We start from the raw sequence: 25,348 nt of genomic DNA, 5'->3' as shown, positions 1-25,348 counted from the left end.
AAAAACCTGCAAAACAAAACAAACCCACAAGAAAAACATAATCTTTTTCAGCTCCATATCTACTGTAGAGAGGAAATAGTATTTTTTCTAAAATTACTGAAACTATACATGAGAAACACTACTGAATTTAAAAAAGTGTTACCTCTTATACATTTTTGCTTCTCTTTAGGATTTAGAGGCATCTTGAGCTTTCTTTAGGCTTAGAGGTTCTTACCTATTTGTTTATTCTGCCAAAACTAATAATACCTATAAGGTACAGCAAATAGAATAGGCAGCCATTGTTAGTATACTAGAGCAAGAAAATGTCTCCACCATAATAGATGTACCTGAGTGCAGAAGTTTCTATATCATATTTGAACATCTTTCTCGTTTTATCTGTGCTACCTTTGCTGGTATTTAACCAGCTGTTTCTAGTCAAAATAGATACATTCCTTTGTTTTAATATAAGATGTAGTTACAGATACTAAATTTTACTTACTTGATGGCCTTTTTTCCTAAGAAATTTTGATGACAACTCAAGTATGACATAAACAACAATGCAATGCTGATATCTTTATCCCCAATTACAGTGTGCATGTGTTGTAAATAGAATGCCCTATTAGTTACTGCTGATTAGCAGAGTTGGCAGAGAGGCTGAAGACTGAGTTGGCAGGAAGACAAAACATATCTGCCAGAAATGACTACAATTTTTTGCTAACTTTTTTCTTTCCTTTGTAGAGTGAGACCCAATTTTTTTTCCAACAGTTTTTGACACTTAGAAACATAAGCTAGAGGAAGGAACTCCACCTTTGCACTTGCCAAAGCTGGTGCCAGCTTGTATCATACAGGACTGCATAATTTTAGAAGGGTGCTAAGAGTTCTTGTGGGCAACACAGCTCCCATTGCATCAAGAGGTTCTTAAGAATGCAATGAGGGAAAGTCCCTTCGATTTGAGAGTCACAGTGGGATTTAACAGCCTAACTTTAGGAGTGAAGCAGGGGCAGATTAGTTTCTCCAGGTCACTGACTTCTCTGGCGTCCAGGGGAAGAGAGAGAGGGAGATGCTCCTTTCACAGATGATTCAAAGTGCCTAAAATCAGCTTCTGTTCCAAAGTAGCCTCTCTCTGCCTTGACTGCAGCAGGTGCCCTGGGAGACATGTCTTTTATGTTTAAAATGAGCAGGGGTGGTTATGCATAGGCCCTCCAGACACAGAAAACAAGCATATCCCCTCAGCTGGCAGAGATCCCAAATTACTATCTCCTCCTGCTCGTTCTCCCAACTGACACTATCCAGGCTTGATGTGCAGTCTTGAGCTGCAGTCAGAAATGAGGCACCATCTCCTGCACTGCTTTCCTGACTCTTGCAGAGGGATGTGTTTCATCTCTCTATACCATGTTGCTGATTGTGAACTAGATATCATATTTCATTCATTCAGAAGAAAATAATTCTATTTTATTCACTGTAATCTCTGAAACTAACTAGTGATTACAGTTCACTCCCATTGTTAATTTTTCCTGTAATATCAAGTTCTTATTATTTGTATTAGACTTTGCATGAAAATACCTGTAACAGTGAAATATTAAAGAGTGAGATACGTGCAATGAGTATTTAGCCCAGAAAAATAAAGGATTTGCTTAACATCATAGAAGTGAAGTTCTTGGACTTCATCTAAAGTAGCAACACACCTTTAAATTAAATTAGCATCTTAATTCTAAAACAACCTTTCTATGCTGTGTTTTACCAGCTTATCAGCTGATGATTTCAAGAAACTACCATGCTCTACCTGGCTTTTATAAAGTAAGTTCTCCAACACTGTAAACTTAGAAGTTTAAAGGATTTTTCTTTCAAAGAAAATTAGGGCTGCAGCAAAAAACTCTTTATTTTTCTTATATTCATCCTTAGAGTCTGCGAGCAGTTTGCAGTTACGTCCTCGCAGCAGCAGAAGTGAAGGAGAAGTTAAGACCTCTCTGAAAAATAATATGATTTCTTTTCTTTCCTGTAGGCCCGTCCCTTGACTCGCTATTTGCCCGTTAGAAAGGAAGACTTTGACCTACGTAGTCACATCGAAACAGCGGGGCACAACATCGAGACCTGTTACCATATCTCCCTCACAGAGAAGACCTGCCGAGGCTTTCTGATTAAAATGGGAGGAAAAATTAAAACGTGGAAAAAACGATGGTTTGTTTTTGACAGAAACAAGAGGACTTTTAGTTACTACGCAGGTAGGTGGCAGGATCACTGCTAGGGTACATCTCTCTCTCTCTGTTTTCCTATCAACCTCATCTGTGTTATGAATGTAGGGAGTCCAGATAAAACATTTCCATTTCATCCGGTGTTTTACACATATACTTAGAGCTCATGCAGTCCCTTCCCTACAGTGTTCAATCCTAATGTCAGGTAAGGCAGAACTGAGCATGCGAAACAAAGGAAGACATGCAGATAGGCAAGAAAAAAATGGAAGATGATCAGGTTCCAAGTACACAGAATAATGGCTCCACATAATTTATTTTAAAATATTACATACTTCCCCCCCAATGACAGAATGATTTCTTGTACCCTTCATACAAGAATATAATTTATTATACCTACCATGAAAATTGAATGGAATGCTTCTGTAGTCCTGTTGCTTGATGTGCTGAAAAGACTTTCAGGAAATTAAATATACAGAGGTAGACTTTTGAGTTTGCCTTATTTTGAGAGTCTAAGGAATTTCAGATGAAGAACATGCAATACTCTAAAGAGGTTTCTGTACATTAAGTTGTGCTATACAATATCTGGAGACATAAACAGTACATTGCTTTGTTATCTTGGGGTAAACCCAGAAATTTGGAATTTAGGAACATACATGTTTCTCCAGTTGCTGTGCACATGGTTTGACTTTGAAGTTTCAGAGGAAGCCAGAAAAATGACATTGTGTTCTGAATATTTATTGTTAGGAGAGGCCAGACAGGGGCATAAGTAGGATGGTCATTGCTAAAAAGCATAAGAAAACATCGAGTACAAAACCCATCCAAACAGTTTCATTTATTTTTATGACATTACTGCTTTCTAGCAGCTCATAAGGAACTTAAAATTGATGGTAGGGTTGTGCATTGCTCTCTATCTCTTTTAAAACATATATTTGAATTCATTATATTCATTCATTACATTCCCACTGAATATTTCTTACTAGTTTGCAATAATACTATGAAGAATGTGACAAACATTTTTTATTTTGTTCTTAACATCTGGTTAGCAAGGCCTGTAACACAAATTAGTGTTTTCATCTGCTACTGATCTCTTTTTTTTTTTCCTTTTTAGTAGTTATGTTAACAGTTAACAGTATCAGTTTTGACTGCATTACAGTTGCCATAATTTAATCTCAGTTACAAAAGAAAACTTTTCATAAAGTCTGAAGGACTTCAGCCCAGAAGAATAGTTTTATGAGAATTCTGTACCAGCTGCACTAAAATGCCACTGCTTGTATGAGTGAGGGTCTGTCTAGATCTTTAAATGCATAGTAGACTTACAAAATAAATATTGATGCTGTAAACTCAGAGTATTTCAACACTAAGTGAATATACTGGTACATTGCTATAGTTCTGCAAGTGCATTTGACAAAGTGCACTAAAGTCTGACAATTTAGTGTGGTGACTGAAGCATCTGCACTTTCTGACCTGAAGAACACAGGGAACTCTGTAGACTGGTGTGGTGGGAGCTTGTGGGTACCTGAAATAATCTTGTAACCAAGTTCCCAGGTGGGGCTTGAAAGGAGAGTGGATCCACTGTTTGCTCCTACTGCACAGACAGTATACTTTGTGTAGTATTGCGTTTACTTGAGTATAATCTGTGCTATAATCTCGTAATCTGATACCTCAGTACTTCTACTGGTCCTCTGGGGGCTGGCAGAGAGATTCCCAACACTGTATCGTTTGCTCTCCGGGATTTCATTTTGCCATCATACGTAGCTTTCAAAACTGCCTGCAGCTACCAACAGCATTTAAGCTGAGTTCTGTGAGTGTTCAGAATGACAGCAGGATCTCTCAAGGGACTGATAAAGATGTTCTGTTCAGTGATAAAGATGATAAAGATGACTGTTCAGTGTTAAGGTGATACTATAATTTGGGGTCAGAAAGCACTATACTCCCCTAATACAACCGTGCCAGGAGTGGAAGGAAGTTTGCCCTTCACTGTCACATGCAGTTGTGATGCTTCTTAACAATTTCTCATCCCACTGCAGGAAAATGCAGGGTAGATGCTGATCTGTCTCGCTCCTTTTTCTTGTGAAACGTTATAGTTGAGACTGGTAAGATGTTAAGTTCCCAGTCTGTACCCTCCCTGCCCTAATGATTCACTAGGTAATGATGGGACCAAAGGCAATATGAGATAATGTCTGAAATAGTTTAGAACTGACCCCTTGCAAGTGTCTGCTTCTTTCCACTGCCTTTCAAGGGACATTAAGTCAACCGTGTCTCCATTGTAAGTATCAAAACTCGAGTGAAAAAATTCCCGGCCTGTATTTCAGCTTTGCTGCAGTGGGATATTGGTACATAGTACCACTGGATAACAACTTACTCCTTGTTAGCTGCCTCCCTAGAAAACTATCCATTCAGGCATTCCTATTTCAGACACTGAAGCAAATAGGGAGTTAGTTCCCTTTTGCAATGAGAGCAAACTCTGTGTAATTACTTTGGCTTTTACCTTGGGTGTCAGAGTAGGAGAGCACAAACAGATGATTATGGTGCTGGAGCTGCTGCCCCAGAACTTTCAACCCCCTGCAAACTTTTCCATGTGTCAGAACCCATAGAAACTTGCCTACAATCTGCTAACCCCTCATTTGAATAACAGATATTAGCTTGAGACTGAGGGAGATTATTATAAGTATGGACTTTTTTAAAAAAGTCCAAGCACAAAGGATGTTCTAATGTAAAGGTTTTGCCATCAGATCATATTGAAAATTTGCTTATCATAACACTTTTCCTTTGAAGGCAAACTGGAGGTCTTAACCTGCAAGCTGTGTGAAGTCCAGCTAGCTTTCATTCAGTTGGATGTACCTGAGAGACATCTGTCCTTCTGTGGGCTAATACCAACCATAATGTTTAGACACCTCAGTGAAGGGAGTTACTTGCAAATAGAGGAGCAAATTGCAGAATCTTTTCTCCTTTGAAACCAGGTAGAAAAGAAAACATAGTAAAATTAAAACTGCATTTCTCAAAAAAAACGGACAAACTAATAACAAAGGTTGAAGGTTTCCGTGGGATTTTACAAGCAGGAATATTGAGCCAGTTATTTATCAGCTGAACATATATGGAAATGAAATTAAGATTTTGGTTCTTAAAGTACTGTTTATTTCAGTTCTCAAGTCATTCTCTTCTCTCTTTTCTATTTTAGACAAACACGAAACTAAATTAAAAGGTGTAATATATTTTCAAGCTATTGAAGAAGTCTATTATGATCATCTAAAAAATGCATATAAGGTAAACTTTGTTATTGCTGTTTTAACCACATATCATAGAGCAATACCCAGAGTATGGTAACTGCTGTGAAGTAAAAGGGAGAGTTGACATTATTCGGGGGAAAAGAAGCACCAACAAAAAAACAAAACAAACATTTAAAAAAAAAAGAAAAGAAAAACTGGAGTGGAGGAAAAGGAAGAGGAAGCTAATCAGTGATTAACACTGGGGTTTTTTTTAATACTGATGAAAGCAGAGATAAGAGTGTCTACCTGGAAACTGGGATTTGCCGCAAGGAGTTCCTTAGTCCAGTGGCAGGACCACTGAAATCAGTGGCTTAGGCAAATCAAGGGATGCCTCTGTCCCAGGGAGGGAGTTAACTGGCACCCCCTGCCTCTCACCTGTAAGTTAAATGAGTTGTGTGTGACTCAATGGATTTGTGAAAGCCACTGGACAGTGGGGTGCGGAGTTTAGTTATCTGGGCATGAAACAACAAGGTAGAACCCTGTATTGCTGTGCAGAAGTCTAGTGGAAACACGCTGTAAAATTGTTTATGATGGATACAAACACTTTAAACACATCTGCTGCACGATAAGATGCAGTGGTGCAGCATTTGGCATTTTATCATCTTCTTAACCCTATTCATAAATATCCCTGTAGGCAGTTTCACTTCTGGTACCAATAAATGGCTTTGATTTCATTCTTTTTGATATCCCTCTTTGTGTTCTGTTTTAGAGTCCCAACCCGTTGCTCACTTTCAGCGTTAAGACCCATGACCGCATATACTATATGGTTGCTCCTTCTCCAGAAGCCATGAGGATATGGATGGATGTCATTGTCACGGGCGCAGAAGGCTACACCCACTTCATGTTGTAATAAGAGGGGAGCAGTAGGGCATATTGCAATAACATAACAAATGAAGTTAGCCATATGTAGTGAAAGCTGAAAAGCCAGTGAGTACCCTGAAATGTCCTCCTTATGATGTGCACCCAAAACCTCAGACTGAGAGGGGTTTACAAATGCATTGAAAAGGGGGGGGGGAGGGGGGGTGTTACCTGTTTTAGTTGATATTTATAGGAACAAAAGAGCTAAAGCTGTTGAGAGAATCGTAGTGCTCCAAAACAGATAATCAGGCAATTTTCATTAAACCGTCTTGATTCAGCGACAGGTTTCTGCAAATTCTCTTATATGGAGAATGCCTTTGTAAACTCTTACTGAACTGTTTACAAATGTGTGTGTTGTTGTCATCAGTGTGCAGAAAAATTCTAGTACTGGAACAAAAAAGGTGTAATAAGCATATATTTTAATATGCAGCATTTGACATTTATAGATGATTAGGTGATTTTTTAAAAACTTTTAATCAAGTATTTTATAAAAATACAAACAAAAAAAGCAACGCTAAGGTACACACAGTTCTTGCCTTAGTAGTTAAGTGTCACAACAGAGCCAAAGAGTTATAAGATTCCAGTATCATGTCTTCATATTGTTAGTTCTACCTAACTTCGTGTAAGGGGACAGTGCCAAATTCCTTCACGACTTTTAATGTAATTAAATTGTTATGATATCCTGCGTGTTCAAGCACTCAGAGGCACCAACTGTATGTTTAAAGTCTGCATCTATGGAGCTTGACAAAAAACCAGAAGGATAGCCTTATAAAGATGCAATTGTTTTCCACAAGGATGTTAAATGAAACACATGTATTCACTTCCTCATAAGGAGCGGTTTTTTTAATCTTCACTGTTGAATAGAATGAGCTGATTCTGGACCCTACAGCAATTTTCTTTTATGTAGTAAGGTCCCAGTGTGGTTCTTATCTTACTCTGTGCCAAGTGAACCCTCTACTGAAATCTCTCAAACACTGCCCACCTTGAAGCCAGGACCACAATCTCTACCTATCTAAATTCTTTGGAGCCAGGTTCTCAGCCCCAGAGAGTAGGTTTGTTGTTTTTGTTTAATGTATATCTGCACATAATAATGCTGTCAAATAGAATAAAAAGAGAGAGGCAAGTTCTAAGAGTTCACACTAAGCAGTATATGAATAAAAACCCTGAAATTTTTAAGTAGCAGGGATTGAGATTCCTCAAACAACAAAAACACTGAGGGTGCAGTAGTCTCCCATTTTAAAATCGCTTCGAAGTCCTTGACTAATATTGCAAAAATGTAAATTATTTAATTGAAACTGAACTTCAAGAAAGTCTTTTATATTATGACTTTAAAGAGGTTCAGTTTCTGTAATCGAAACTCACGTGCTCTGTGGTTTGTGTACTATAAGAAAGCACATTAGCCTTCTTTTTTTCTTGACGAAAAGTTCATGGCTTTTGATGGAGCAAACTGAAAGCAGAATAGAAGTATCCTGGCAGAATATTTTTTTTTATATTTTTTAAACCCTATATCTAATGAGTGGGTTGCATTTTTTCTGGTATACACAGGTGATGTGGTTGCTCTAGCATGACAAACATCAGTTTTGACTTGACTCATGAAAGAAGGGACTATTATCACAAGATAATTGTTATCATCTGTGCAGATCACAGCCTGTAATCTAGGATTTAAAACACTATCAGAAATAAACTGGTTTTGTTTATACAATTATTATTTTTCCCTGATGTATCTTGATTTTACTCCTAAGTATGGTTATAAAGGTTTTCTAATAATAACTTTTGTATCCTGCATGATGCAATGAAGGCATTTCAATAAACATTTTTAAAAATACACTTGTTTCAAATATTTTCTTGCTGCTTTATCTCGAGACATTTCTGCTTGTCTATTAAATTGTCATATACAGTTGTGCAAGCAATAATGTGTTTCATAGTAATGCTTAATTGAGCTGTTCCCTGTTTCCCCATAAAAGAGCTATGCAAAATAATCTTTCAGATGGCAGTGAAATTAGGAGCATAGTCTGTTTAATGCATGTATATATTATATTACCTTTTTCAATTTTTTTTGAGTCTGTTTGAAAAATTTATCACCAGACTTGGATGTAGACAATTTTTTTTTAATCTGCAACCAGAAATTGCTCAAGTTTGAGGATTTCCTAGTTTTCACAGTATTTGACTTAGACGTGACTTGAATTGCAGGAATTATTAGCTTGTTGGGGAAGTCCATGCAGTTTATTATTTATTCCTTTTTTATTTCTTGTGATTTATTTCATTTCTGTTTGCAGTCGTCATCGCAAAGTGTGATGGACTTTGTAGTGATGGACATCGGGACACTGTAAGCAAAGCATGGTGGTAGGCACCATCTTTTATGATCAGTCTTCAAGCTCTCCAACCTTAACTCCCATGGGAGTCAAGCCCCCACTTACCCTGAAGGATCTTGGGCAATTGCAAACCATGTAGGCTGCATTTTAAAAACCTCAGCTGCTGTGTCCCATGTCCCATGGCTGGTTGGACTCGATCATGGAGATCCTTTCCAACCTAAATGATTCAGCGATTCTGTGATTGCTTTCTTCCTTTCTGAGTGTCTGCCACAGGCTGTATGTAAAAGGTACAGTGAAGAAAGACCTTCTTTTGGCTACTGTGCCCATACAGCCAAGGCTGAGGAGAGAAGGTGAGGAGGTGTGAACCTGTTCGGGGGCCCTGCAGGCTGACAAACAGCCATGCACCGATGCCGCTGGAGAGGTGACTGAGGGAGGGAAGCTGGCGTTTCAAATGCCCTTTCTGGCTGTCTATAAGGGGCAGGTAATTAGTGTAAGATTTTTTTATATGTATATATATGTATATATAATTACAAAATGTATCCTAACAGATACAGAACCCTAACATTATACCTACATATGGAGAGGCAACCTAAGGTACAGGTGCATCCAGCCCTGCCTGATACAGAGGCCCTCGAGGAGGGTGCCCTCTCCAGAACACACACAGGATCAGAGAATGGGTGATGTTGGAAGGACCACAGTGCATCAACTGGTCCAACCTTCCTGCTCAAGCAGGGCCATCCCAGAGCACATGGCACAGGATTGTGTCCAGACAGTTCTTCCATGTCTCCAATCAGGGAGACACCACACCCTCTCTGGACAATCTATTCCAGTCTGTGGTCACCCGCACAGTAAAGTTTATCCTTGTGTTCAGGTGGAACTCCTGTGCATCAGTTTCTGCCTGCTGCCTCTCATCCTAGTGCTTGGCATCACCAAGAAGAGCCTGGCTTCACCCTCCTAGCATCTCCTCTTCAGGTATTTATGCACATTAATGAGGTCCCCTCTCAGTCATCTCTCCTCGAGGCTGAGCAGGCCCAACACCCTCGGCCTTTCCTTGTAATAGAGATGCTGCAGTCCTTTAATCATTTTTTGTTGCCCTCTGCTACACCTGCTCCAGGAGCTCCACGTCTCTCTTGCCCTCAGGAGCCCAGAACCGGCCCCGGCACTGCAGACACCGCCTCACCAGGGCTGAGCCGAGGGGCGGCATCACCTCCCTCGACCTGCTGGCAGTGCTCCCCCTCACGCACCCCAGGATTCCGCCGGCCTTCCTGGCCACAAGGGCACACCGCTGGCTCAGGGAAACACGCACCTAGGGAAGCGCACACTCAGCGCTTTCTCACTGAAAAAACGCTGTTTCGTGCTTCCCGAGGCGGTTCCCGGCACCGACCGCACGGATCCCCGCCCGCCTCACAGCCGGGGCAGGCGGGAGGCGGGGCGGCGCCTGCGCGGGGCGGCGGCCATGGCGGCCATGGCGGGAGCGCTGCGGGCGCTGGTGCGGGGCGGCCGCGGTGCCTCGGCCATGGGGGTGTCGCTGTCGCCGCCGAGCGCGGCCCGGGGGCTCCCGGGTAAGGGAAGGGCCCCGGGGAGCTCGGAGGAGAAGGGGTGTCAGCCGCAGGGCAGAGGATTGGGGCGGTGCCGGCTGTGCTGGCCGCGGGGCGGTTCTCGGGCAGCTGGGGGTGACACCCCTTCAGCGCCGTCTCCATCGGGAACGGCCCGGGCGCGTCCTCCGGGTTTGGGATGGGCGTGTTAAAATCCGCTCCCCTCTGGGGACGGCGCTCCTGACGGGTTTCCCGCCCCCTGCCAACCCTGCCCGGGGGCGGTTCGGTATCTGTGTGCACAGGGCAGGGCAGCTGCTTTCCCGCGTGTGTTTTGGGGGCTCTAAGCTCCTCCTGCCCCTGCTGCGTTTTGAGGAGCCGGGGATCAGTGTGCCAGTTCCTTGGCTTGGGTGTGAAACTCGCCTGCGTGCAAAGCTTCACCAGGCACCTGAAAAACTTTGCTGGCATCCACTTCTGAGTGAGATGGTCCTCTGGCAAAACGCATAATGTCCCCCACACCTTCTTCCAGATTCTGTGCTTGTCTGACTTGTTGAGTTTATTCATTGCCTTAAATTTGACAGAAAAGTGATGAACCTCATCTGAGGCTGCTCAGTGAGTAAAATTTACTTGCCACTAAGGGTGCACGTTTCATAGCTGCATTAAAACAAGACTGCAGTGGGGTTCTGGTGCTGTTTTTTCTGTGGGTTTATAACGATAACATGAGCAGAGTGTCTGTTTGTTTGAGTGTGTCTTTGGGTGCTCTGGGACCCGGCTAAGCAGCAGTTCCTGCTGGCAGAGCTGGTCCTGCCTTACTCCTGTAGCTCAGGAGATTGCATGAAACTAGGTGTGGACAGGGTTTAGTCCATGACCTGTCACAGCTGCATTACTCTGCTGCTGTCGGCAGTGGGTAGATTGCAGTGCTGGAGCATTCCCAAAGTTGCTCAGAGGACTTCTTTGGTTTTGACATATAGCACTGGTCTCAGTCACAGTTTCTGATGTTCATAACGCAATTAAAATTGCACAGGGATTCTGATATGAAGAGAATTCCACAGCATCAGGCAAGAGTCCTGTGGTACTCCTATAGCTGTCTTGTGTCTGTAACGTGGTTTTATAAACACTGAGTACCACCTTACACCCTTCAAAAATGCTTCCCTGCTCTTAGCAAGGTCTTTCACTGAAATGAGGAGGAGAAATTACTGGGTAGCTACTCCATTATTTATGGTTTTGTCTGTCTAAAAGGAAATCAGTGTTACTCCAGTGAGCTTTGTTTTTGGGTTGGCTGAGGTGGTTGCTTTAGGGTTAGGATTGCTGCTGGTGCAGTAACTTGTTAAATGCAGAACAGTTTGTGGAATAGCTTAGACAGTGGTTGTGTCTTGTAGCTGCAGTTTAAACCCTGCCCAGTGTCAAACCAGCTTGAGGACACCTCCAGGGTGCTGCAGGAAGGAAAACCAGTGACTTCAGAGATGGTTATCAGGGCTTAAGTGAGAGAAAAGTACTCCTAATTATTTTTCTGTTAAATTTAACACTTCTTGATGTATCTTCTCTGTTATCAGCAGGCAAAGAAGTCACTCATTTAGTGACAGAGACACACAAACCGAAAGCCTTAGCGTGGATGCATCCAAATACCTTTACTGTGGCATTTATTCTCCTTTATAATAATTTATGCATCAGTAGGATAAAGAATTGTCCCGTTGTGTGAGGAGAAATTTAATGGTTCTAATCTACAGTTCAAATGATATAATTTGTTAGACTCTAGGAAAGTGCCAGAAACATCCTGCATCTGTTACGCACCCACATTTATTCACGCACATGCAAGTTTAACAACAAACAGAACCCCCCAGGCCCCTTGAATGTAATCTCTCTGATAGTGACAAAACAGAACTCAAGGCTGCACTGTGATGCTGTCGGGGCCTGGTTCTGCAGTATTTATCCTGTTATTATGCCACTAGGAAGCCCTGAAACATTATATCGGGTTGCACAGTTTCTGTACCCCACTACTGAATAACTAGTCTTCTAATCTAAGAATTAAGCGTATCAAAGCCTTAGAAGACTTGACCAAGCTTTTAATTTAACAAATTACCTTGCTGAGTGGTATAATAGAGTGGATTAAATCTCCATAACACCTCTCTATGAATTACTTGTTCCTCACCCACAGCAGAGGTACAATTGCCTGCTAAAGTTAGATTAAATACTGTAGCAGCTGCTGAGATCAGCATAGTTATTAATTAGTTAACATTTCCTTTGTTAATCCTCTTTTCTTGCTTGAAAACTCGAGGGGGGTTGGTTGATGTTTATTAATGTGAATAACAGAGTCCAACCTAGTGTTTGTTTTCTAAATGTGTCTCATTTGTTATTTTGAAGTAAACCAGAACAAAATAATTTTAAGTTTATGCTGATAGGAAAGCTTCTCACTCTTATAATGTGTTGCAGATTTCTTTGACAGAATTTGCACAAAATTATTTTTCATTTTTTTAATATTTGCAAACTGCTTAGAGTTGCAATGTGCTTTTTTTCATTCTGGATAAACAGAACAATCCAAGTACTGGAATAATGTAACCTTTCCAGCGAGAATGCACCAGACCATGCAGTAGGATATCTTTTGAAAAAACATAAGAAAATCACAGCTCTACAGAGGTCAATTCTGTTTCTTCGTATGGGATGTGTTTAATGTGCTGCTCTTTGTTTACACAAAATGTAGCTGTGCTTCCTATCTGAGAAAACGGCTGATGTTATCATAGCATAGGGTTAAAATGATTCTTTTTCTTCAGTGTTCCTGGCAATATTCTTTTACTTAAGCAGAATAGCTGTTGAAGGTATCATGAAAAGCGCTGGATGTTACTTATTTCATTTGGTTTTGAGCAGTGCTAATGTTATGTTCATCGTGTTAAAAAAGTTAGTCACAACATTCCCAATTCTTGATTTTGAACTTCCCCACTGTACCTCTCTATATATGGTGTGGGTCTCGGATTTTGATACAGCTGCAGTTTTGTCATTTAGTTTTGATTTTCATGGAAAATTTGTCACCTCATGTACTTGTAAACTTAACATTGCACAGCGTACTCTTGTCCCAAAATTTTACTTTTTTGAAATCCAGTCCAGAAAAAAACAAAAAGGTGAAATAAAAAGTTAAAAGAAGCAGATAAAAAAAAATCTTACCATTTCATGGGAAGTGAGTAAATGCATTCAAGATGGTATAAAAACATGAGGACAGATGAAGTCTAGGAAATCTTAGCATTTGTCTTCAGTCAACCACTTTACTAATTGCTGAGTGAACTCTGTATGTGGTTGGCATTTAATAAGTTGAGAATGAATCACAGTCAGCTTTCCCTTTCAGGTTCATCAGTACTTGTCAGTCATTAAATAATATAGGACATGCTTTTTTCTTCTCGGGCCAAAATATCTTGTTTTCATGTAATGTGCTCATCTTTCCTGAACCCTAGGTTTATAAAACACTAATATTTCTGCCAAGGTTATCATGATGATTCTACTAAATAGCTCTTTTTATTAGTTTGCAGGCTGAAGTCATCAGTGAGCTTTCTTACTCGACCTGATCGACCCAACCTTGCTTATCATAAAGTAAAAGGCAGGAGTCCAGGGGTTATTTTCCTTCCAGGCTATAATTCAAATATGAATGGTGAGAAAGCAACTGCCCTTGAAGACTTCTGCAAATCACTAGGTCATTCCTTCATCAGGTACATGCAGTGTATTGTTCTTGAGAAATGTAAACTCTGGCATTTGGATTGGAATGTGTCCTGTGCTGTAGATAAGCTACGAAGTCTTTCTTCTGTTTCCAAACTTAGGATTTCTGTCTGTAGGGAGACTGAGGTAAATTGAGAGAATGTATTCTGAAAGCAATTCAGAAAACTCTCTAATATAAATTTCTGTAGTCTAGCCAGTGTTGAACGTTACAATCGGGATATAGGCACAGCAATGAAAAAGGAAGGACCTGGAATTCTCTTTTTTTAAGTTACCACTGTCAGCATGGTCCTTACCTGCCAAGTCTGACTAAGTTACCCTGTGTCTTCTGTAGTTTTGGAAGAACATGCCTGTGGTCGATGATGCCATCCTTTGATAGACCAGGCTGAATGCTGAGTGTCCTAAATTTTCCTGTTTGGCTACAGTGTTTGAAAGAGAGTTTGTACATTTTAAAAATACCTTTAAAATTGAAGTATTTGGGATTTTTTTGTCTGTAAGAAAAATTGCCTATTCTTGTAAGTTAAGATATTATTATATCAAATTATAAGAGAACACTGCATAACTTAGTTGTGTATGCTGTATTTAAACCTCTTTTTAAGTAATGAGTGGGACCAAGTAAGAAAATATTTAATGTGTCAGATTGTCCCCTGTCAATTTGTTTAAGCAGTAGTGTTTAGTTAGTGTCTGTGTTGCTGTAGACAGTACTATGACTTCCACTTTGATGGTTACTTTTTCAGATTTGATTATACAGGATGTGGAAGTTCAGATGGTATCTTTGAGGAGTGTACAGTTGGGAAGTGGAGAAAAGATGTTCTGTCTGTACTGGATGAACTTACAGATGGACCACAGGTAATATTTTATTTTAAATCCTTTTTTTGCCCCTCGAGGTAGAACATTGATCAAAGATATGCCGTAATAGCTCTGGCAGACAGTAGCTTCTGCTGAACAACTGACACTTGCTCACTTTCAAGCTGAATCATTTGAGAGGTCCTATTTGTAGAACCTTTTTTGCAAACAGGTAGATCGTAAAATCACGGAAGCGTGCGTTGGCAGGACCTCCTGGCAGCTGTTTATTAGAACCTCCTGCTCAGAGCAGGGCTGTCATCCCAGAGAGTCTGAGAAAGCCTCATGAGGGAGGTGCCACCTGACAGGGGACAGGGAACTGTTCCAGTGCAGTGCAGCCCTCTTAAGAAAAAGTGTGTTGCTGTCCCATGCTGACACATTAATTAAAGGATTTGCAGGAAGGTTACAAGCTAAGATACTCTATATGATTAAATAGCTTTAAAAAAAAGTCAAGCAGAAGCAGTATTTGACTTCTTCACTGACTTTAGAAATTACTGTGAGAAACTTGGAATCTCCTTCAATCTGGAAATACCTAGTATTTTGTTTAAAACAATTTTGTATTATGAATTGCATTTGTTTACTTCTTTCACTGCACTGAGCCTTTCCCATGTGCATTTATTTTAAGAAGGAAACATAAAGTATGCATGTGATACTGAATTGTTTCAACTCTCATTTTGTTTTCAGTGTTTCAGTCTCAGACAGCAATAACCAACCATGCCAAACAGAATAATAAATACCAGATCTTGTGGTGCTTACTCAGGCAAAATTTCCACTAGAGGTGACAGCAGTTCTGCCTGGGTAAGGACAGCAGGATTATGCCCAAGGTTTCAGTAGTTAAACAAAGTGAAAACGGATACTTTGTAAAAGAAGAAAAAACTTATCACCCTTTTCCCTGTAAAACACTATATTTTCTTCTCTTTTTTATTATTTTTTTTCCAGATTCTGGTGGGCTCCAGCATGGGTGGATGGCTGATGCTTCATGCTGCAATAGCACGCCCAGATAAAGTAGCTGCTCTGGTTGGAGTAGCTGTAGCAGCAGACCACCTCGTAACAAGTTTCAAGAGGCTTCCCATTGAGGTCAGTGTTGATGATTGGCTTTTGTGCAGTCTGAAAATCCATCAACTGTTTAAGAAACCCTGTTGTTCAAACTGTATTTTTCCTGCAGATTTGCAGTTAAGTTTTCTGTGTTTGTGGTGGATGTAAGCTAAAAATTAACATTAATCTAAAAGTCTGCAAAATACTATGCATTGTAGGATGAGACTAGTGTGAGCACTACCCAGAATGTGTCTCTATTACTGTGCCATAGGGGATGTGAAGTCAGATCCCTACTGTTAGCAGTCCATTAGATTTCAGCGTTGAGTATCTTATATTTGCATTGAAATTGAATCCTTGTGCTTTCAGGGATGGAGAAGTAGCTACTAATGTATTTGACATGACATTGGATGAGATGAGCATGACATATGTTGTGTGTGTAGGAAGGAAATTCTTCACATTAATGTGTTTGTAAAGACTGTAAGATTTGGGTAGTGGGAACTGCCTTTCTGAGTTTCTTCCTTGATGATAATAATGTCCAGTCTTTAGGAAAGTAAATCAGGTGTTATATGGCAATAAATAACTTGTGCTTTAGAATAATTAAAATATTTTCCTGATTTTTTGGGGTTTTTTCTAAGGCACTTTGTAGTGTCAGCATTACTACTCAGGATTAAGGTAAAAATCTGGAAGTACAGTATTTAGATACAGCAATTGTGCCAAATACTGAAAGGACTGATTAATGGAAGATTCCTTTTTGTAGGATTCTCCTTGGTTGATGTTCAGTGAACTGATTGAAGCCAAGGAGACTTACTGGTCACAGTGTCTATGCATTTTTTTATTTTTTTTTTAAGATTCTGACTGAGAAACTTAATTTCATTGATGAATTTTAACTATATTAATTTGCAGGAGAGATGTGCAGAGCAGCTTCTGTGGCATGGTAGGGGGTTAGTCTGCTCAGATGCTGTGAGAAGAACAGGAATACACCTTTGCTAATGAAAATGAACAAGGTGAAATCTAATGATTCGAGGAGTTCTAGAAAAGAAATAAGTTGAGGCACTCTAAAATACTCCTAACATCTGTCTTGTCTATTCTTTGCTCTCTTTTTTTTATAGGCACAAAAGGAAATAGAAGAAAAAGGTGAATGGAAGTTTCCAACAAAGCATAATGAGGAAGGATATTACTCCTTGACATATGACTTTATCAAAGAAGCAGAAAACCACTGTGTGCTGAATAGTCCTATTCCTATAACATGTCCCTTACGACTTATTCATGGCATGAAGGATGGTGATGTCCCTTGGCAGATCTCTATGCAAGTTGCCGATCGCGTGTTGAGCAAAGACGTGGATGTTATCCTGCGCAAAATCGGCCAACACCGCATGAGCGAGAAGGAGGACACGAAACTCCTTGTGAATACTGTTGATGATTTAATTGACAAGCTGTCAACACTAGCATAAGCTGCAGAGTAGCACTAGTGCATGAACTCTACACCTGACTCTTTTCCTTGAGTAGCAGAAGCCCTGTTCTTAACCAGATGATGGCAGGCCTGTGACTATCACAGTAGGAACTGAGCTTTATCTGCTGTTTTCATACCTCTGTATTGTAAATACAGGTATTGTATTATTGCTGCATTTGCACACAGTCCAAAATGTAAAGGAGTGCTGCTCTTTCGTTCAGAACCTCTCCTTCAGCACTTAAACCTTTTTTTTTCCCACAGATTTCCTACAATTTTGTACTGAAATGTTGATTAATTTTTGTTACTATTGGCCTGTACAGTAAAACTTTATTTTCACATCTTTGAAACCTTTTAGTATTGTCCTTCTGCTGTAACAGTATTGTATCTTATGTCTGAAACCATCTGTGCAAGGCAAAATACAACTTGTTTACTGAAGTTAATTATTAGAAATAGTGAATACCATGAAGCACAATAAACAGATTTCAGATAAATGATTATTTTGTTCTTAAGTACTGTTAAAATTGAAAAGTGGAAGGCAGACTCTGATGGCATGCTTGGGGTGCTACGTAAGAAAGAATTTAACTTCTAAGAATACAGGGCCTCAAAATTTTAAGACTTCTCTTATCTATGGTTATCAGGAGGGTGTATGTTGTCTTTTCCAGGCTGCTTGTTTGTAATAGTTCATTGTGGGCCTCCTATTAAGGGAGCAATATATAATCTTGGTGTGAACTGAAACTGGATCTGTATGGTGACTTTTATAGTAACTTCTTTAAAGTGGGGGTACAGGTGCCATAGAGCACTACTGCCTCTTTCCCATGGCTTAGGAGCTGTAGTTCACTGAGAACAGTGTTTTCTGAGTTAGGAATTTGAGCTGCACAAGTGCAACCCTGAAAAGCTGTAAATGCGATTGGATAGTTGGATAAATCTCGTAATATAAATCCATAGAATTTATAAGTAAGTGGATTTAATTGCAAACATGGCTATTACCTGTTTTTTCTCCAAGAATACAGTGTCATTCATACACTTGAGAGAGAGGAACTTAGATGAGAGGCTGAAATAAGTTCAGGCTGGCCCTAATGTGAAACATCAGTCAAAATTATATAGTTGTTTTTCTGGTTTTATTATTTTAAGTAGTAAATGGCATCACTATTGTTACCTTAAAAGAGTAAAGCTCCTGGGAATATGATATTTCTAGAGTTTGTTTTTTTTCTGTTTTAGTTGTGTCACTATTAGTGTGCTGTATGGGGCTTTGCTGAGGTAATGGGTTTTAATTTAAAAAACACAAATAACTAAAGCAAAAAAAAATCCACAACAACAACAACAAAACCTCTAAATTTCAGATGAGTTTCTGTGAAGTACAGTTTTATTTAGGCTTCAATACTGCAAAAAACAAGAAGCTGTCATGTAAAAAATTTGAATTTTGGTAGGAGAGTAAAAAAGATGGCTCTTCCTTAGATGCAGATTTTCTAATTCAACCATACCAATTCCCTAACTCAGTCTTAGAATCATAGAATGGTTTGGGTTGGAAGGGACCTTAAGAATCATCTACTTCCACTCCCCCTGCCATGGGCAGAGACACTTTCCCCTAGGCCAGGTTGCTCAAAGCCCCATCCAACCTGGCCTTGGACACTTCCAGGGATGGGGCATTCACAGCTTCTGTTTGCAACCTGAGGTAGGCCTTATGCAGGCAGACCTTCTTCCCTAACTTTGCCCTGGTAATTCCACTGGTATTTCTCTTTGCAAGCATTTTCCTTGTGTTCATGCTGGAAATAACCAGAGTTTTGATTGTTGTCAAACTTGGCATGTTCAGATGCCTGATAGAAAGGATAGTGATAACCAGGGAGATTTACATCTTACCTCTCACTAGCTCTTGACCTGTCAGGAAGTTCTGACAATCTTCACCACAATATTCACATATTATGGTGTCATTCAAAATTGCTGCTGTTATGTCCCCTGATTTAGTGCCTGTGGCATTGCTTTTGTCTTTGCCAGTAGATGCCTACATAGTAAATTATTTTCCGTTTAGTCATGTTTAAAAACAAGTATTTCTTTCCTCTATAGAAATACTGTATTAAACTAGGGTGTTGCACATTTGGGAAGCTCTGCATGGTGCAAACTTTTTAAATTCTTTGTAATGAATGTTCTGTTTTGGTTTTTTTTAGTAACAGCTGATTTGTTGCCAAATACAAAGTATATTTTGTGAATATATAATATTCATTCAAATATACATTTCCTCAGCAATAAGCTTGATTCTCATCAAATAATCAGTGTCTTATGGTTTCAGAGTTTTACCAACTCTGTCTTGTACTGCCTGGGGTGGGGATTGGCTTTCTCCAAATACCTTAATCTATGCTTAATTATTTCCAGTAGTGCACTTAGCTGAATTTGTTAGTATTCTCGTTGTCTTTTGCTTTTGGCAGGTCTGAAAAATTACTTTTTGGGTTCCTCTGTCATTGAGTGTACTGCGGACATGTCAGGGCTGACACTGCTGTCACAGTACAAGGGAACTCTGGACACTAATCAAGCAACTCATCTGCTTGTGTTGTTGATTTTGATCAAACAATACCGCTTGAATAAGCACCTCGAGGTATTCGCCTTCTACGTAAAGCTTAAGCTACATAATGTTAACTTTTGCCGAGGAGTTATGATCATTCACCTTTCATGAGTAAATAACAACAAGCTGTTGTAGCTAGGCAGGATGTTTGATTAGCATAGCAGAGGAGTAGGTAGTAGTTCTCATGTAAAAGAACCGCAAACATTACCAGCTGGCCTCGACTGTCCCTAGTCCTTATCAACATTTTCTTTCTGAATCTGTTGCAAAAGCAAACTGCTTGAGATTTAACTGGTGAAGCAAACTCTTCTGCCTTCTGAAAAGGAAAAAAAACGATGAGGCAGGCTTTCCTGTGTTTGGGATTGAACTCTGCAGTAAACCAGGGTGTGCTGAAAGTTTCTAAAGGTTATTCAACTTGTTTCCTAATAAACAAGTGCTCTTATTCTGCTTATATTGAGCTGTACTTACTTGAGTTTAGATACATGTATTTTTATCTTGTTAAATATTCTACTTGGTTTGTCTCTTCTGTTGTTTGGCTTTGTTTATTTTTTTACTTAATTGATATTAAGTATTTCATGTAGTTTCAGTTTAGTTAACCTATTTTCTCTTGCATCAACACTAAATGCAAACAAATCAGTGTTCACAAAAAAGCCCTTGGTGCATAGGCCTCAGAACTAACTCCTGCTGTTTCATTTTTATGTTAATTTTGATTATGAGGTCTCTTGGACATGCTGTTATTCAGTGGGACTAAAAGATTTATGGTACCATGCTTTTCATATCAAATGAAAAGGTGCTTAGAGAGAGACTTTGAACCAGTGATTTATCTGCAGCTGCTCAAGAATTTTTAATGCTCTGGTTGTGCTGCAATACAGAGTTACAACATTTTCTGAACCACTGCCTTGGTCAGTTTCTACATTAGGATTGTGCTTGTCACTTCTCCTTGGCCCCCATCCTTTCCTCTGTGGCAGGAAAAAAAACAACAACACAGGTGGGAGGGAAAATCGTGTTCTGGGGAGATAACGAGATTTCAACTTCCTTGGTTTTTAAGTTACTCAGTTGTGCTGTTATAAAGAGGCCTACCTTGCCTTGTCAGATTTTTTGCTTTAAGTCATGAAAAGTTACGTTAAAACTGAAGGCTTCCCTGGAAATAGAAGAGGGTTATGTGTTTCACCTGTCTCTAAGATCAGCAGTCTGTGCTTTGAGCTGATGAACTAATTCATTAAGATGTGTGTGAATGTAAAATTTCCCTAAGGCTTGGTGAATATTCATCAGCTGTATAAGGAATGCATATAGAAATACCACAAATCAGTGCACATTCTCACCCTTCTACCTTTGTTCTCCAGCACAGCAGGGACAGGAAAGGCAGAGGGAACTCAGCCATTATGTTAAATAGCAGGCAGCTCGCTAAGTATAAGGTTTTCATGCCACTGTCCATAGTGCTTTGCTCCTGGCAAGTGTTTTCTAGGGGAAGAGATTACTGTTGGGAAGGAGAGGCAGAGATGAAGGATGAAAGCACGCTGCTCATAGATTTACTGCTTGTTGGTTGGTTTCTGTAGCTCAGATTGACTTTCTGACTGTAGGACCTCATCTCCCTTCAATACGTATTTGCCTAGAACACAATAATGTTACTTACAACCCTGGGCTTGTAATGGATAAATCTAAATTGCAGGACTTATTGCAGTCTGGTTGCAGGCTTGACCTTGTATTTCTCTTTCAAGTCCTGCATATGTATGTTATATGGTCCAATGCTCCTATTCCATTAAAGAGAAAGGGGCGTCCTCCATCTGACACAGTAATTGTAGCTTGTGCTACAATTGTAGCTCACGGGTGAGGAATAGACATGTTCTCAGCCTGCTACCGTCACTTGATTTGTGTTTGGCAAGGGGCTTCAGGCAGCTCTGCATTCAGATTTGGAAGGAAAAGCAAATGGCAGCTCCTAAAACTTCCAGCCATTTGGTCCTGAAATTAAAATGCATATTTAAAATGTTTTCAGGCTAGCACGTGAAAGGCTGTGTTCTTTTTGGGCCTTCTGATCTGCACGATGTTGTCCACTGGCCTCCCACATGGCAACATGAGAAGGTCACTGCTGCCTGTCGGGGTGGAAGCAGGTGCTCATATCTGTGGCAAAGGTATGCTGAACAGTAGCACGCCTGGGCACTGGAGGGATGCAAACGGCCTGCCCGGACTTTAGTCTGGGAAAAGCAATCCCTGAAGGCTGGCTAGGATTGGGTCTGATCCTTACAAGAATCCTCACTTTTGAGTTTTAACTGAATACAGTTTGCTGGCAAAAAATGTGCCAGTGTGTGCTAGTCCTTAGGACAGTAACTCTTGAAAAAGTTCCTAACAGCAAAGCTAAATCCCTAACCATAAGAAGCAGCCTTTATTTAGTTAGGGGATTTGATCTTGTTTGTTTGTTTATTTGTAAATCTTGCTGTCTGTTTTGACCTATGTTTCAGAGAAATAAAGATGATACTTCCTTTCTGTTCTACTGGTAAATGTGTACTGCAATGTATAATTTTCAAACCAAAGTAGTTCTCAGGAGGTACCGTTTTTGTTGGGGACAGATGAAAAATTGGTATAATGAAATGTATTGGTTTTCTTTCACAGGAGTCTGTCAATCCAGCACAAGACTTAAGAGACCGTGAGAACTAAAATGCGCAATCTACCTTCAAGATCACCTTGAATCGTGGGAATGCTGACAATTATATCCAGAGGAATTGGTTTCCAGTGCTAAGCTGGCAAGCTGCATGGAAGGTGGGCAGTGACTTACAAATTCCAGAAACACTTCCAGTCATGGCAGTCTTGGGAGCTGCCTTGTTCCGTAGGTTGCAGTGTTAGTGCATTCTGTTCTGTCACACAAATAGGAAGGTCCTTCCTTCCTGAATTACTTTTCTTTTAATCACAAATTGGAGGTGTTCAAACTATGTACTGGCTTGGGGATTAACATCTTCAGAGCTGGCAAAGGAACCGTTTTGCAGGTGAAAGGGAAGATGCTTGCTTAGCTTAGCGCTTTTAGTCTTTGAAGTTCTCTAGATTGTAGATTTCAAAGTAATGGGGAAGTTAGAATTTTTAAAATTAATGTTGCTCCCTGATTCTGATATCTCTGCCACTTGTTTTTGCACAGTTAATAAGATGGCAATATTCCAGTAGCTACTTTTTCCGCCTAGTCTGAGTAGTTCTTTTGTGTAGAACATCTCCAGGTATCTTACAACAAAGCAAGGCTGTGAATAAAACCAAGGGTCTGCAGAGCAGTTTCCTGCCTTGCAACTCCCTGAAAAAGGCCCTGTACTTTCACCGAGCTTGTATTGGACCTGAGCATCCTCTGCAACTCTAGAAAACATGACATCACACATAGACATTCATGTCTATTCTCAGGAGGATCTTTGACCAGAAACTTCTTCAGAAGTTTTCTTGTGAAGGGAGGTTCTGTAAACTTAAAGTGTTGGGAAACTTCCTGGTTTGTTTTGTTTTGTTTGCTTATTTGTTTTTTAACTTAGTTATGAAAGGTCCATTATTTTACAGTGGCACACCAGGAAAATGAAGCCTGGACTTCCCAGCTATTGTAATTGCTGGATAGCTTTGTCTGATGGAGATTGACCCAGCATACCTTGTAAGATAGTGTTTTGGAATGGTTGAAATACAAGGCTCTTTCTGAGGAGTGAATCACCAAACAGTGAATCTAGCAAAGATTAAGGGTTGCTCTGTGTTAGGGTAAGTTTTACTTTTCCCTCCGTGTTCCAGTTGGAAGACACTGAAAGCTATTGAGTTACCCTGGATCTAAACGTGGGTAGAGAGCTAGTTAATGTCAGTTTTGTTGTTGTTGGCATGACTTGTTTATAGACTTAAAAAGATTTTTAAATTTATAGGGTAATACTGTGATTATCTGAAAGCAGAAGAGGAGCCATAGTGCTTACAGGCATAAAAAGCTACTTCGGTTATTCAAGCTTCAACTCTATTTTTAGTCATAAATTCCAGTCTTGTGTTGCCAAGAAAAGTGAGAGAACAAAATCCATCAGAAGCAATAAGTGAAGTGTTCTAATGGTAGTATTTTTGCAGCTGAAAACCTTCCCCTTTCTTCCGTAACCCATTTCTAACCATCAGGCTTTAATACACCTGTGTCTGACAGGTATATTGTAGGCACCTGTACTTGCCATTTCTTAACTTCTGGTTTTGGTGAGCTAAACAGATAATGCTTCTGAAGTGATTACTGTAAAGGCTCTAATTTTCAGTCTTGGTTACTGGAATAATTATTTGAATTTACTTCACTCTTCCAACACTTTTTTTGGAGAGTGATTGTCAGAACTGGATATAATATTCCCACTGCTGTTGCTGCACGTCCTGTCTTTCATTCAGCCAAACCCCTCAACCACAGTGTCTTACCCAGCATCTGTGCCCACCTGATTATCTTCATCACCCTTTGCATTTTTTTTAGCATCTGTTTTGTCATAGGACAGGGTGCTGCACTCTGAAAAGCACGTTTCTTATGATGGCTGGACTTCAGCTGCAATGAGACATGTTTTTGCCTGCTTGCAGGTAGACTGCTTTCAAGGAGGCTTTTTTTATCTTTTTTGTTTTATTCATCACAGCTCACATGAGCTGGGATCTTCTTAGGAGCCTGGATTTTTTTGGTGTCTTCTAATAACATATTAAATAGTTCAGGCCTGGGAACATATTCTAGTACAAACTGAATAAAATATACACCATCATTAGTGATTTTTCAGTCACACTAATATTACAGTACCTACTAGTTACCAGGTTTATTCTCTAATGTGTCTTGTTGTTTCAGAAATCAGCACAGTTCCCTAATTAGTCTGTCATGCAGTAGCCAACTCTAATGTATTACCAAGCTTTTAGTAAACTGCATCAACACTATCACTTATAAAAAAAATAATTATTCCACTGGTTTTCCCAGGGTTGATGGCACAGAAGCAGGCCAGATGATTTGTTTAGTGCTGCCTTGGAAATATTGGGGAGGGGCTGGTGTTTTTCCAGTCCTCTGGAGTTTTCCAGATTTTCAAAGCCTTGTTAAAAATTTGTACTGATGGAGAAGCTTGCTTTTCAGCTTTCACAGTATGGAATGGTCCCTCGAGAACAGGTTGCATAGCCAACAGCTGTGAAGGGGGAGACCTCTGCTCTGCAGCTTAGGAGAGTTAAATTACTCATCCCTGCCCCCAAGTTAGGAAACAGAGTCAGAGGCTGATGCAAAGGTAAGTGACTTTCATGAGATCTTAGTGCCAGTGAGCCTGAACACCCTGGTGTGACCAGAAGCAGCGAAGCAACCTCAGTAGTTCCCTTCTAAACAGAAGAACACAAAAAGATCTAAAAATGCAAAGTAAAGCTTATTCTTGATGGGACTGGCCAAAGAGTGTGAAGCCCAGCCTTTAACAGTTGCTGGAAGGGAAAGGATGTCAAATTCACGTTCTGCCTCTTACTGTTGCAGCTGCAGCTTGGTCCTTCTCTGATCTCCAGGCTGGGTTTGAAGCCTTGGTTCCTGCGTATTTGCTGTGCCTTCAACAGCATGTTCACTGAGGTGGAAAGTGCTCAAGTGGTGGCCCTGTCACGTAGCACTCTCTGAGTTATGTAATCAAGTGTTTCATAGGGGTTTAAAACTACTAGTGCAGAGAAGAGAAAGCA

The 25,348-nt window shown here is 40.1% G+C and overlaps 2 protein-coding genes across 8 annotated transcripts in view; both read left to right on the top strand.

The window, feature by feature from the left end:
- The window catches only part of PHLDB2 (pleckstrin homology like domain family B member 2), a 67,896-nt gene extending 59,776 nt beyond the window's left edge, over positions 1–8,120 (top strand). For all 7 annotated transcript variants that reach the window (XM_064644115.1, XM_064644114.1, XM_064644112.1 and 4 more), the window contains 3 exons: positions 1,982–2,201; positions 5,350–5,435; positions 6,147–8,120. In XM_064644115.1, coding sequence (XP_064500185.1) covers positions 1,982–2,201; positions 5,350–5,435; positions 6,147–6,287 — 447 coding nt within the window. In that variant the 3' untranslated portion in view covers positions 6,288–8,120. The remainder of the gene's footprint in view (positions 1–1,981; positions 2,202–5,349; positions 5,436–6,146) is intronic.
- Positions 8,121–10,024: 1,904 nt separating this feature from the next.
- ABHD10 (abhydrolase domain containing 10, depalmitoylase) lies at positions 10,025–17,657 on the top strand. The gene is made up of 5 exons (XM_064644116.1): positions 10,025–10,169; positions 13,648–13,831; positions 14,573–14,684; positions 15,618–15,755; positions 16,823–17,657. The coding sequence occupies exons 1-5, from the start codon at positions 10,064–10,066 to the stop codon at positions 17,162–17,164; spliced, it is 882 nt and encodes a 293-aa protein (XP_064500186.1). The 5' UTR covers positions 10,025–10,063; the 3' UTR covers positions 17,165–17,657.
- The last annotated feature ends 7,691 nt before the right edge of the window (positions 17,658–25,348 follow it).

This window comes from Pseudopipra pipra, chromosome 2, assembly GCF_036250125.1.
Source record: "Pseudopipra pipra isolate bDixPip1 chromosome 2, bDixPip1.hap1, whole genome shotgun sequence".
NCBI classification, from domain to species: Eukaryota; Metazoa; Chordata; class Aves; order Passeriformes; family Pipridae; genus Pseudopipra; species Pseudopipra pipra.
Note: the sequence above shows the minus strand (reverse complement) of the source record. Positions and strands in the feature narration are given on the sequence as shown.

What these genes read in the sequence shown, in the direction of transcription:
- ABHD10 (XM_064644116.1), top strand. Translation starts at nt 10,064, where the DNA reads ATGGCGGCCATGGCGGGAGCGCTGCGGGCGCTGGTGCGGGGCGGCCGC. An exon ending in CGCGGCCCGGGGGCTCCCGG is followed by an intron (nt 10,170 to 13,647) that starts GTAAGGGAAGGG and finishes TCTTTTTATTAG; the next exon opens with TTTGCAGGCTGAAGTCATCA. An exon ending in CTAGGTCATTCCTTCATCAG is followed by an intron (nt 13,832 to 14,572) that starts GTACATGCAGTG and finishes TTACTTTTTCAG; the next exon opens with ATTTGATTATACAGGATGTG.